We start from the raw sequence: 13995 nt of genomic DNA on the forward strand, positions 1-13995 counted from the left end.
TTTGGGGGGGGACGGAGTCTCGCTCTGTCGCCAGGCTGGAGTGCAGTGGTGCGATCTCGGCTCAGTGCAACCTCCACCTCTCGGGTTCAAGCAATTCTCCTGCCTCGGCCTCCCAAGTAGCTGGGACTACAGGCGAGCGCCACCATGCCCAGCTAATTTTTGTACTTTGAGTAGAAATGCTGTTTCACCATGTTGGCCAGAATGATGTCGATCTCTTGAGCTCATGATCCGCCTGCCTCGGCCTCCCAAAGTGCTGAGATTACAGGTGTGAGCCACTGCACCCAACCGACAAACATCTTTCACAAGCTCAGACTCATGGCAAGCAAAGGTCCAGGGCATGGAGAGGCCAGGGGCAGAGCCTGGGTCCTCAGTGGGCACTTGGCCAGTGAGGACCTCCAGTGTAGGTTGTTGGGAATCTCTACCTTTTTTGTCAAGTGTTACTTGAAAAACCATTGCCAAGAAATTGAATGCAATGTTAATTTCTTTTTTTCTTTTTCATGGAGACGGAGTCTCACTCTGTCCCCCAGGCTGGAGTGCAGTGGTGTGATCTGGGCTCACTGTAACCTCCTCCTCCTGGGTTCAAGCGATTCTCCTGCCTCAGTCTCCTCAGGGGTGCACCACCACATCTGCCACCACACCTGGCAAATTTTCATATTTTTATTAGAGATGGAGTTTCACCATGTTGGCCAGGCTGGTCTTGAACTCCTGGCCTTAAGTGATCCACCTGCCTCGGCCTCCCAAAACGCTGGAACTAAAGGCGTGAGCTACCACGCCCTGCCTGTTAATATTTTAAACCTCAGTGTCTCCTGAACTAATCATTCCAGTTGAATACATTTCTCTACACATTTCTTTTATATGTGTGGGGGTATCTAAGTTTTTTTTTTTTTTTGAATTCAGAAAACATAAATTTTCACTATGGAAAATTGTGAATTACAGAAAGGTCCAAAGATTTTCTTCATTTTTGTTGACTCTGCAATGAACTGGAGCGGCACCTGTAATATTTCAGCTTTGGGTTACTCCTCCCACACACACCTTGTAGACACTGTCAAAACCACATTTTTAAAAAGTGCTTTCCCCCAAATTCCTGTGGATGTTTCCTAATAAAGTCACTCACTCACTCACTGGTTCGTCCTCAATCAGCCAGGCGCGCAGTCCTGACCTGTCCACGATTTTAAGAAGGGACAGGCGCACGACACCCCCGCACGGAGGTGTGGTTCGGCAGAGGCTATCCGGACCTGCGTTATGGAGTGGTGGCCGCTGTCGGCGATGGGGTCCCCGCGAGGGCACGAGAGATCGCGTGGCCATGGCGAGGCTCTGCTTCAGCCCCCGCGCTCGGGGTCCCATTCCCGAATTCTGCCCTTAGCGGCCTGGTCAATGAGGTTGGATCGTGCTGGCCCAGAAAGCCACTTCCTGCCGCGACTGGAGCCAGCCGTCGTGAAAGCTCCCCCCACGGGGAAGGAAGTGGCTCTTGGGCTGTTTATTTTGGCTGCGGGCTCGCAGACGGCGCCGGGGGGCAGCGGCCACGCAGACCGGACATTTGTCTAGCTGGGCTGGGAGGCGGCGGAGCGGGGCGCGCCACAGATTGAGGGGCGCACGGCAGTGGAGGGAGGGGCGCCCAGTGGAGAGGGGGGCGCACGGTGACGGAGAAGTGGCGCCCCTTGAGGGGGTGCAGGATGTCGGGGGGGAGGGGTGCTCCGTGGAGGGAGGGGTTAACGGTGGCGAGGGGAGAGGCGTACCGCAGATTGAGGGCGAATGGCGTCTTGGGGAGGGGCGCTCCGTGGAGTTGGGGGCGCACGATGGCGGGGGCAGGGGTGCCCCTCGGGGAGCAGAAGCAGAGAAGACTCGGAACTCCAAGGGCAGGTGGATCTGGGAGCCCCAGATCCTGGGCACTGGGTTGGGGGAGAAAGGGGTCAAGGTGTGCCCGTCCCCGGGATGCTCCGGCTCTGGGGATCCAGGCCTGGTGACCCCCAGTGAGGAAGAGCCAGTGGGAGGAAAGGGCCGGACGCTGCCTGGAGCAGAGGTTGGAGGCGAGAGCGATCGCTGCTTGCTGTCCCGCGGCCGCTCTCCAGTTCTTCCGGCAAAGGGGGCCTGGGGGAGGACTGGCCGAAAATGTTGTGCTGCTTTGGTCTGAAGTCAAAAGCCATCAGGGGATGAGATCAAACACCATGACATTGCGAAGGGGAAGGGCAGCGCGGGCGAACATTTGCCTTCCCAGAGAACCCCAGGGGCTGGCTTACACCCAGCCCGCATTACCCCACCCGCGCCCCCACCCCGGGGGCGGGGTCTGCGGGATCAGCAAAACCGCGGGAAAGGTGACAGTCTCCTTCCCCACCACCCCCTGCATTTAGTAGGTGGAGGGACAGTCCCACCTCCCCACCCATTCCCTGCCACAGTGTGATTTAATGTCGCCCTAGGACACAGGATACACAGTCTGCAACACAGAGCTTTGAAGCGGGGAGAAAAGCATCTCTGGAAATGACGGGTGTGGGAAGTCCGCCACTGCTCTACAAAGGGTGGCCTGTGACAGCAACAGCGCAACCACCGGGGCTGTGTGTGTAGGTTTTCGGCACAAGCGCTTTAAGCTGTGGGAGGAAAGCAGTTTGGCCTGGATGGGATGGAGGGGCTGTTGGGGAGGAGGGAGGAGGGTGTGAAAAGTGGAAGGTGACCAGTAGAGGGAAACCCGCCATAGTTCAGAATGTCGTGGGGACGTCGCACAGTTGGGCAGGGTATTGGGCTTCGATGTCATGTGAACCTCCCTCCTCCATGGAAGCGATGCACCCCTGGTCCAGCCCAGGATCTAATGTGCGTGCATGTATGTGGACACAGTCTCTAGCCAGGGGTGGTGCAGGGTGGGGTGCTGGGTCCCCAGAGTCGGCCCCTTAGCAGGGTGGGGCTGGCAGCTTCTGCTGACTCAGGGACATTTCCAGGCCTGGCCTCGAGGTTAAGCAGCTCATTGAAAACAGCTGCTCCTCTTGGCCGGCAGCCCTTTCAGGCGGCCTCTGGCTCTCCCTGGGATGACCCCTCGCCTCTGAGTGGCCTGGGGAGGGGCAGTGAAGGGAGAGAGGCTCAGAGGCTAGAGGCCACCCTGCCATGCCCTCAGGGATGGAACTGAGTCCCCTCCAGGGCTGGCCAGCTGGCCTTCAGCCCCCAGCTTTCCAGGAGCTAAGCCAGGTGGTCGCTGGGGCCTGCGTTCCTGCCTGCAGCTTTTGCTCCTGCGGGTCGGCAGCTTGGACCGCCTTCCTTGTCCTTGGAATGCCTTCCTTGTCCTTGTCTCTGCTTGCAACTTTCAGGGTTTTATGTGACATGCCTCTCATTCAACACATATTTGTTGAGAGTCCACTGCATGCCAGGCACCATGCTAGAATTAACTTCTCATCTGCCTCCTTCATCTGTGATGTCTTGTGGAGAGCAGCCGGCTTATCTGAGGTCAGACCTCTGGCTGCCTCTGTGGATGGGCTGAGTCCGGGGAAACTGCAGAAATAGCTGAGGGTTTTGCTCCAGAGACACAAACTGTTGTCAAGCCTTTGCACTCAGTCTCGCGACTTCACAAAAGCATTGTGTGCCTTGAAGCAGACAGGATGGGAAAGGAGGCCTCAGTGACCATCAGCAGGGAGGGAGGAGATGGGTTACTCAGTGTAGGGCAAGTTGCTTTAAAACCCAGTTGCCCATGAGCACAGGCGTGTTTCCCAGGTGATGACCTGGATGTCTGAGAAGCAAGAAGTGTGGACTACATCAGAAATATTCCTATCAAAGTAGACACGGTGGCTCACACCTAGAAACCCTGCATTTTGGAAGGCCGAGGTAGGAGGATCAGGAGGTTGGGGCCAGGAGTTCAAGATCAGCCTGGGCAACAAAGCAAGACCCCATCTCTACAAAAAGTAAAAACAATTAGCTGGGGCCGGGTACGGTGGCTCGCGCCTGTAATCCCAGCACTTTGGGAGGCTGAGGCGGGTGGATCACGGGGTCAGGAGATCGAGACCATCCTGGCTAACACGGTGAAACCCTGTCTCTATTAAAAATACAAATAAATTAGCTGGGCGTGGTGGCGGGCGCCTGTAGTCCCAGCTACTGGGGAGGCTGAGGCAGGAGAATGGCGTGAACCCGGAAAGTGGAGCTTCCAGAGAGCCAAGATCGCACCACTGCACTGCAGCCTGAGTGAAAGAGCAAGACTCCATCTCAAACAAACAAACAAACAAAAAACAATTAGCTGGGCATGGTGGGGTGCATGCCTATAGTCCCAGCTACTCTGGGGGCTTAGGTGGGAGGATCACTTGAGCCCAGGAATTCAAGGCTGCAGTGAGCTATGATCATGCCACTGCACTACAGCCTGGACAACAGAGCGAAACTGTCTCTTTAAAAAAAAAAGAGAGAGAAAGAAAAGAAAAAGAAAAAAAGAAATATTTCTATCACACTTCATTTATCTGGAAAGTTCATTTCTATCTATCACCTTCACCCCAACTGTTCAGGCTTCAACTTTTCCACGGATTGCTTCATGAGATCAGCCTCTCCAGCTTCATTAGAAACGCATGAGGGCAGAGGCCGTATCTTCTGATTCCTAGGCTGGATTGCAGTGGCGTGATGATAGCTTACTACTGCCTCAGACTCCTCGGCTCAGTCAGTCCTCCTGCCTCAGCCTCCCAAGTAGCTGGGATCACAGACATATGCCACCACACCTGGCTTTTTTTTTTTTTTTTGAGACGGAGCATCACCCTGTTGCCAGGTTGGAGTACAGTGGTGCAATCTCAGCTCACTGCAACCTCCGCCTCCCGGTTTTCTCCTGCCTCAGCCTCCCGAGTAGTTGGGATTACAGGTGTGTGCGCCACCATGCCCTGCTAGCTTTTGTATTTTTAGTAAAGTTTCACCATGTTGGCCAGGCTGGTCTTGAACTCCTGACCTTGTGATCCACCCGCCTCGGCCTCCCAAAGTGTTGGGATTATAGGCGTGAGCCACCGTGCTCGGCCTACACCTGGCTAATTTTTAAATTTGTTGTAGACGTGGGATCTCACCATGTTGCCTAGGCTTGTCTTGAACTCCTGGGCTCAAACAGTCTTCCCACCTTACCCTTTCAAAGTGCAGGGATTATAGGCGTGGGCCACTGTGCCCAGCATCTGGTTCATTGTTAATTTCCCTTACAGTGCTTCATAAATGATTATCATCCGTATGGGATAAGAAAGCACCTGAGGGAGCAGCCAGAAGGATGATTAGGAGAATGGGCTGAGGGTCCAGCCTCCAGGCACCTCCTCTGAGATGGCCTTGGTGCTGCAGCCAACCCAAGAGGCTGGTCTGACAGGTCAGAGGAGGTCCTAGAGCAGTAGCCTCCCAGGAGATAAGGAGAATGGGACAGAAACCTAATGCAGACAAGCTCATTAAGAAAGGGAATGCAGGAGTCCAGCTGGCTGCAGATGATCCTGAGTGATTCACAGAATGGAGGAAAAAGCCTCAGGGATTCAGGGACAGGACATCCAGCATCTCTAGGGCTCACTTCCTCTCTTTCCATCTCTTTGTCCCGTTTCACTCTGCTTCTCTTTATATATTATCTCCTCATCGTAGGAAGCATGGCCATTGGCAGCCCCAGCCTAGCAATCTTAATAGAAAGAGAAAGCTTTATGTGTTCCAGGGGAGTTCTCTGATCAGCCCTGTTTGAGTTATGTGCCCCATCACTGTGGCCAAGGGGATAGACACTGTCATCAGCTCAAGAGTGAGCCTTGTGCCCACCCACACATCCACATAGCCAGAGGTACACGATACAAGGAGAACAAGAAGAGGATGGGAAGTTTCCTGGGCAGATAACGGCAGCTCAGTGAGGTCACAGATTGTTATCATTGCCATGTCTTCATTGTAGAGCCCAGTGCCCTGCAGACCATATGGTGATAAGGGCTGGGATCATGTCTGTATTGTTCACAGTACCCTCAGTGCCTAACGCCCTGCCGACATCCATGAAATTCTCAATACATCATTGTTGGATGAATGAATGAATAAATGAATGAATCACACCCAGCCAGTGCTCAGTGCGCAGCTCCCTGCCTAGCTTCATTCATGTCTTCATTTACTCAATAAGAACATACTGAGCCACAGCTTGATGCATAGCACTGTGCTAGGCATGGGTTGATATTCTACAAAATATAAGAAGTGGTCTTTGTCCTTGGGGAGAAGAATCCCAAGATCCTTGTGAGGGGCCCTGCACCTTCTGTGGGGGGCACTTTTGCTCCCTGCACTGACACCTGATGCTCCCATGCATATGGATGAGGCTGGGGGGTGGGTGAGGCTGGAGGGGCCCTCTCTGGATGTGGGGGTGGGAGGGAGCATCAGTCCTCTGCACTCTGAGCTCCCTCTGCCCGCTTTGTATGTGCTTGATGAAGCACGGGTACAAAGAACACAGAGCCAGCTCTCAGCATGCCTTTTCTCTTTCCCCAGCAGTTCCAGCCCAGCCTGAGCGTGCACTCCCCCTCCACTAGGCCTTGGAGAAAGAGCCTCTTTTCAGTGAGGGCCCAGGCCCACCGGCCACTTCGGGTGGAAAATGCTCTTCCAAGCAACCCCTGATCCCGGCTTGGCAGAGTCCCCCCAGTCCACCTACAGGAATCCCCCTCAGCCTCTCCTTTGCTTTGCAGAGCTCCTGCACACTCTCCTCTACTTTCTGATTCCTCAGCCTTTTCTCATTTGCTGCCAAATGAGAAAATGCAAGAGGTTGCCTTTGTCCTCTTTTGCTGCCAAATGAGAAAATGTGACCTGCGTTCTTCACTCAGTGCCTCCTCCACATTGCAGTCTTCAGATCTCTGCCCAGCGGAGTCTCTCGGCCCTTGGGAGGCACAGAGCTCCTTGCAACGCCCCCAGACACCTGGGATTTTAAAGGCTTGTTTGCTCTTATGCCCAGCAGTTCTCCTCTAACTGGATTACAAATCCTGTGAGGGGAGGGACGGTGCTGCGAGTTTCCTCGTGGTCCCAGTATCGCCTGGAACATGCCGTGCACCTAGTGGAAAGTTGGGTGGATTTGAACCCAGAGCCTAGGATGTCAGAGGGAGGAGGGGCCTCGAAGTTGTGCCTCATGTGACAAAGGGGGAAACTGAGACCTGAAAGTTACTTCTGTTGGACATTCTAATCCCATCCCCTTTCTGGGCTTCAGTTTCCTCTGTCAAGTGAGGGGCGGTTGGCCTGACTCTGGGAGCAGCCCTCCCGACTAACCTGGGCCTCTTTTGGACTCTTCATTCACCGCTTGCTACAACTGCTACAGCCCACCTGGCATTGATTTAGCACACTTGTGGATTTTCTGGCTGGGGAGCAGAGGAAGACAACATCCTCTTGGGCTGTTGTGGGCTCACGTGAAGTTTTGGGCTTCATTTTCCTGTCCTATCTCTGAGAAACATCTACAAAACAAGCAATGATTTTTTCCTTTTCCGGCCCCAGCCTCCTTTAGCTACCTCCCGCCAAGGGCCATTTTCTGTTAGTACTGCCTGGAGTAGAGTTTCTGAGCACCAGATACCTACTCCTTAAATGAAGCTTGGGCAGGCATGGATCAAGTCCTGGAGCTGGTTTCTGGTTTCTGGTGGGTGGCTGAAAGGTGACCTAGTCTGTTTGGGCTGTTATAACACAAGACCACAAACAGATGGCTTGTAAACAATATAAATGTATTTCTCACGGCTTTGGAGTCTGAGAAGTCCAAGATCAAGGTCCCTGCAGATTCAGTGTCTGGTGAGGGCCACTTCCTCGTGGACAGCTATCTTTTCACTGTACCCTCACATGGTGGAATAGGCGAGGGTCTCTCTGGGATGTCTTTTATTAGGACACTCATCCTATTCATGAAGGCTCTTCGTTAATGACCTAAGCACCTCCCAAGGACCTCACATCCTAATGCCATCACCTTGAGGGGTTAAGATTTCAACACAGGCCAGGCATGGTGGCTCACTCCTGTAATCCCAGTATTCTGGGAGGCCAAGGTGGGAGGCTCACCTGAGGTCAGGAGTTTGAGCCTAGCCTGGCCAACATGGTAAAACTGTGTCTCTACTAAAAATACAAAAATTTGCTGAGCGTGGCCTGTAGTCCCAGCTACTTGGGAGGCTGCGGAGGTAGAAGAATCACTTCAACCCGGGAGGCAGAGGTTGCAGCAGTGAGCAGAGATCGTGCCACTGCACTCCAGCTGGGGCAACAGAGCGAGACTCCATCTCAAAAGAAAAAAATAAAAGATTTCAGCACATGAATTTTTGGAGGTTAACACATTCAGTTCACTGCAGGAGGGAAGGAGCAGGTTAAGGGCAGAGGACCCAGAGATTAGCTGTGGCAGTTGTCCTAGGGGTACTTTAGGAAGCTCACTTTGTCCTGCCCAGAGAGGAACCGCATCCCAGTGCTGTTAGAGGACAGAGGGACAGGGTCCCTGCCCCAGCCTACACTCCCACGCTGGTGTTTCCAGCATCAGTGACAGGAGCTGTGCTCCTAGCTGTTGGAACAAGGAGCAGAAAGATAGGCTGGTTGTTTGTGATTATTATCTAGGCATGAAATTTGTTCATTCATGCATGTGTTCATTTGTTCCTTCAGTATTTAAGCATTACTCTGTGTCAGGCAGAGCTCTAGGTGCTGGGGAAGACAGCACCTAGTGGTGGAGAAGACAGGAAACAAGAGCGTGTCAGATAGCGAGTTCTGGTTCTGGAAGTGGCAGAGTAGCTTTTGTCAGTCTAACTCTCTGGCCAAGAATGCTTATAGACTAAGGGAAGAACATAAAATATGGTGATTACGGTGATTTGAAGGCAGTGGACAGCAATTAAAACCAGACAGATATAGAGAGGAAAAAGTCCTTGAAAGTAAAAACTAAACCTGGCACATTTAACCAGCTTTTCCCTGAGCATACTGTCTGGTTTGAGGAGCTAACACAGAAAGTGGCAGTTTTACTGGTTAGAGCTTGGGGCCACTAGAAAGGCTAACATTGAGAGGGAAAATCCTGGAAAGGAAGGAGCCACAGAAATTCCTTCTACAGATTCTCCTTAAATCCTTGGTGACTCCTGAACTGTGCATTTTGCAGGGTAGGGCTCTAAGCAGCCCAGCAAGAAACAGAAGCTGCGAGGCAGAGGTTTCAGTTGCTACCTGGTGCTGAGGAAACAGACTTTAAAATTTAAGTTCCACCAAGTTTGAGGGGCTTAGTAATCACCTAAGGTTTTCTTTCGAAATCCCAGAAGGTCCTCACCTTATGATTAAATCCAAGATTAAGAGCCACATCTGAAGACTAAAGGCAAAACTCAAACAACCCCGCCCTAGCAAAGCTTAAAACCAAACCTCCACAGGAGCAAGGTAATCCACTAGTAATTTAACTGCCTGCCATAACAAAACCCAGCATTCTTTATAGGAAGATTTTTTTTAAAATCCAGATTCCCTTTAACATATCATCCCTGACGTTCCGTATACAACAAGAAAGTCCAGACTCTTTATGACATTATCCACAATGTCCAGCATACAACAAAAAATTTGCAGATAGTAGGCAGCAGGAGAAGATGACCCATAAGCAAAAGAAAAAACAGTCAATAGATGCAGACTCACAGGCAACCCAGACGTTGAAAAAAATCAGATAATAAACGCCATGAAGAGCATTATAATCAAGTGATATGATAGAGAGTAACTGTGGTCACTTTAAGATTGGGAGGCCAGGAGGGTCTCTCTAAAGATGTTACCCTTTTTTGTGGTTTCAAATGTGAAATGCCAGGTAGAGGAAATAATGCACAGCCCCAGAGGCAGGAAAGAGCCAGGCTTGTTCAAGGAAGAACAAGGAGGTCAGAGGGACTTGAGCAAGGTGGAGTAACAAGATTTGAGATCAGACCATTAGACAGGACCAGATCATGTTAAATTGTGGCTCATAGTAAGAGGCTGAATCTTACTTGAAGAATGATGAATCGTCTTTGAAGTAATTCAAGCAGGAGGAAGACTTACCTGCCTCCGTTGTTTTTTTTTTTTTTTTTGAGACGGAGTCTCGCTCTGTCGCCCAGGCTGGAGTGCAGCCGCGGGATCTCAGCTCACTGCAAGCTCCACCTCCCGGGTTCCCGCCATTCTCCTGCCTCAGCCTCCCGAGTGGCTGGGACTACAGGCACCCGCCACCTCACCGGGCTAATTTTTTGTATTCTTAGTAGTGATAGGGTTTCACCATGTTGGCCAGGATGGTCTCAATCTCCTGACCTCATGATCTGCCTGCCTTGGCCTCCCAAAGTGCTGGGATTACAGGCTTGAGCCACCGCGCCCGGCCAACCTGCCTCCGTTGTTGTAGTTTTTTCCCTTTTACTATGAGTGAGGCTGTCATTTCAAATTTTTTTAAATTTTTGTTTATTTATTTTTTTTGAGACAGAGTCTCGCTCTGTCACCCAGGCTGGAGTGCAGTGGCGCGATCTCGGCTCACTGCAAGCTCCGCCTCCCGGGTTCACACCATTCTCCTGCCTCAGCCTCCCGAGTGGCTGGGACTACAGGCACCCGCCACCTCACCGGGCTAATTTTTTGTATTCTTAGTAGTGATAGGGTTTCACCATGTTGGCCAGGATGGTCTCAATCTCCTGACCTCATGATCTGCCTGCCTTGGCCTCCCAAAGTGCTGGGATTACAGGCGTGAGCCACCGTGCCTGGCCATCATTTCAAATATTTAAAAGGCAATTGCACTTTCTTTTTTTGCTTTCTATTCATATCTCTTCTTCATTTTCTACTGCATTGTTGATACTTTCCTTAAATTTCATGTATCTAGTTTTTTGGTAGAAGCTCTGCTTTCTTTTCTTTTCTCTTTCTGTCTCTCTCTCTTTCTCTCTCTTTTCTTTCAGACTAGTAAAGTCAGAAAGGAGGAAAGAGTAGAACAAAGAGTTTGGTCTGTAACTGAATGTGAACAACCAATTGAGATAACTCACCACCTTCGGACCAGCCAGAAGCTCTTTTAATATTGTGGACTTAACTGTTTGCCTCTAATAAGGTACATATATTTTTGTCATTTATTTGAATTTTGACCTTGCTGATGGCATTATATGTTGCCATGAAAAAAATCTTTTTTTTGGGAAAAAAGTTCTTATGCCATCGAATTCATCACTGTTGTCTATGACCTTCAACACTCCAATAATATTTTTAAATTTTTTCTAGGACTGATTTATATCTTTAAAAGATTATTCTAGGCCAGGTGTGGTGGCTCATGCCTGTAATCCTAGCACTTTGGGAGTCTGAGCCAGGCAGATTCCCAGAACTCAGGAGTTCAGGACCAGCCTGGGCAACATGGCAAAACACTGTCTCTTTTAAAAATACAGAAAAATTAGCCAGGCATGGTGGCGTGTGCCTGCAGTCCCAGCTACTCAGGAGACTGAGACAGGAGAATTGCTTGAACCTGGGAGGCAGAGGTTGCAGTGAACCGAGATTGCGCCACTGCACTCCAGCCTGGGCGACGGAGCCAGACTCTGTCTCAAAACAACAACAACAACAACAACAAAAAGATGATTCTGACTGTCGTCTTTGGAGAATGGACCATAGAAGGATGATAAGATCAGCATGGGGGAAGAGAGAGAACTTGAGATTTGGACCCAGGAGACTAGGGTCACATTTCAGCTCCTTCCTTTAACAGTCTTATGACTCTTGTCATCAAATTCCTTCACCACCCTCAGTCAATTTCTTTACCAATAACATAGCATAATGCTGACCATTTATAGTCTTCTTACTGTGCCAGACCCTGTTCCAAATGCTTTACACGTATTATCTCATTTCATCATTACCAGAGTCTTAAGATGAGGAAACGGTATAGAGAAGTGAAGCACTTTGCCTGAGTCCCATATTCAGTGGCAGAGCTAGAATCGAAATACTAGCTGGCGGGCATGGTGGCTCATGCCTATAATCCTAGCACTTTGGGAGACTGAGGTGGGTGGATCACCTGAGGTTGGGAGTTTGAGACCAGCCTGACCAACATGAAGAAATCTTGTCTCTACTAAAAATACAAAAAATTAGGTAGGTGTGGTGGTGCATGCCTGTAATCCCAGCTACTCAGGAGGCAGAGGCAGAATTGCTTGAACCCAGGAGGCAGAGGCTGTGGTGAGCTGAGATTGCACCATTGCACTCCAGCCTGGGCAACAAGAGCAACACTCCATCTCAAAAAAATAAAAATAAAAAAATAAAAGAAAAGAAAAAAGAAAAAGAAAAGAAACACTAGCAATCAGATTCATCATTTCAAGACATGAAAAGTATCCTGGGGAGCTAGTGACTAGTGGATGCAAAAGTTCTTTGGAGATTGGATGTACTCCATATGTGTGTTGTGTACGTAAGTGGCAGCCAGGGAACGAGGAAGGTGATAACATGTGGATGTCCCACAGATCTGGGTTTGCTTACTGGCTGTGACACTGGGAGTAGGTCACTTCATATCTCTAAGACTCAGTCTGTCTGTCTTTTCTTACCTTCCTTCCTTCCCTCCCTTCCTCCCTCCCTCCTTCCCTCCTTCCATCCATCCATCCATCCCTCCCTACCTCCTTCCTCCCTTTCTTCCTTTCTTTCTCTTTCCTCCTTCCTACCCTCCCTTGCTCCTTCCTTTCTTTTTCTTCACTGAAACATAACTCACATATAGAATTTACCCATTTAACTCATATACTCATTAAAACCTATATTTAATTGGGATTAATTTATTCACAGAGTTGTGCAACTATCATGACAATCTAATTTTAGAACATTTTCATCATACCCCCAAAAGAAGCACTGTGCCCTTTAGCAGCCACTCCCCATTCTCGTCACCCACAGGCAACCACTAATTTGCTTTCTGTCTCTATGCATTGAAGCCTCATTTCTTATTCTGTAAAGGGGGTGTGCTGTGGGGCGGGGGCAGGTTGGATTTCCCCAGTGACTTCTACAGAGGGCGCCTGCTCAGCGAAGAGATAGGTGGAAAGAGGAAAAGTTGAGGAAGCCAAAGAGTTAAATTGCTGCCTAAAAATTAAGGCGTGAAATAGTTCGGGGGTGCGGTGAGTGGTTTGGGAAGACCCAAAGAAGGAGGAAAGGATGGCACCAGTGCAAGGGGCAGGGGGAAGGGTGAGATAAAATGCCTCTGGACCAAAGAAGAATTTTGGCAGAAAAACCACGCCATGTAATAGAGCTTGAGATTGAAGTTGCAATGTGGTGTGTGGTATATGGTGTAAATGCCTCCACCGCTCCTCATAAAATCTTCAGAAAAGTATACAGGTGACATGCGGGGTGGGAGTTGGGTTTGCTTTTGAGGGTGGTACAGAGGACTGGGTCCTCCCTCCAGGTGAGCAGGGGCTAGAACAAAGGTGGTCCTGCAGGCCTCTGCCTCATCTGGCCACAGGGGCATAGCACTGCCACTCATTTCCACCTCAGAGGGTTGGTAGTGAGGACTGAGTGATTTAACGTATGAGTGAAGGCTCATGGTAGGTGCCTGTCAGCCACACCGGTCATCAAGGGCCAACCAGGAGAGCCCCTGTGATGCCCTCGTGTCCTGCCTTCCCTTCCAGAACCCAACGTCTTCCTCATCTTCAGCCATGGACTGCAGGGCTGCCTGGAGGCCCAGGGCGGGCAGGTCAGAGTCACCCCAGCTTGCAATACCAGTCTCCCTGCCCAGCACTGGAAGTGGGTCTCCCGAAACCGGCTCTTCAACCTGGGTACCATGCAATGCCTGGGCACAGGCTGGCCAGGCACCAACACCACGGCCTCCCTGGGCATGTATGAGTGTGACCGGGAGGCACTGAATCTTCGCTGGCATTGTCGTACACTGGGTGACCAGCTGTCCTTGCTCCTGGGGGCCCGCACCAGCAACATATCCAAGCCTGGCACCCTTGAGCGTGGTGACCAGACCCGCAGTGGCCAGTGGCGCATCTACGGCAGCGAGGAGGACCTATGTGCTCTGCCCTACCATGGTGAGGGGCTGCTTGCAGGCGAGAGGGTGGGGTCCCCAGTGCCCAGGGGACTGGAGCTATGAAGGACAGATTCCTGGTGACAAGGCGTTGGCCTCTGTGGAGCCTTGGCAGTGACATCTTTAATTATAATAGGAAGCATTTTTTTTTTTTTTTT

The 13995-nt window shown here is 50.8% G+C and overlaps 1 protein-coding gene across 1 annotated transcript in view; it reads left to right on the forward strand.

The window, feature by feature from the left end:
- Window positions 1-13995, forward strand: part of MRC2 (mannose receptor, C type 2) — a 66807-nt gene that overhangs the window by 23883 nt on the left and 28929 nt on the right. Inside the window, exon 2 of the mRNA XM_011947913.1 lies at window positions 13440-13841. Coding sequence (XP_011803303.1) covers window positions 13440-13841 — 402 coding nt within the window. The remainder of the gene's footprint in view (window positions 1-13439; window positions 13842-13995) is intronic.

The sequence above is a fragment of the Colobus angolensis genome, unplaced genomic scaffold, assembly GCF_000951035.1.
Source record: "Colobus angolensis palliatus isolate OR3802 unplaced genomic scaffold, Cang.pa_1.0 Scaffold271, whole genome shotgun sequence".
Classification (NCBI taxonomy): Eukaryota; Metazoa; Chordata; class Mammalia; order Primates; family Cercopithecidae; genus Colobus; species Colobus angolensis.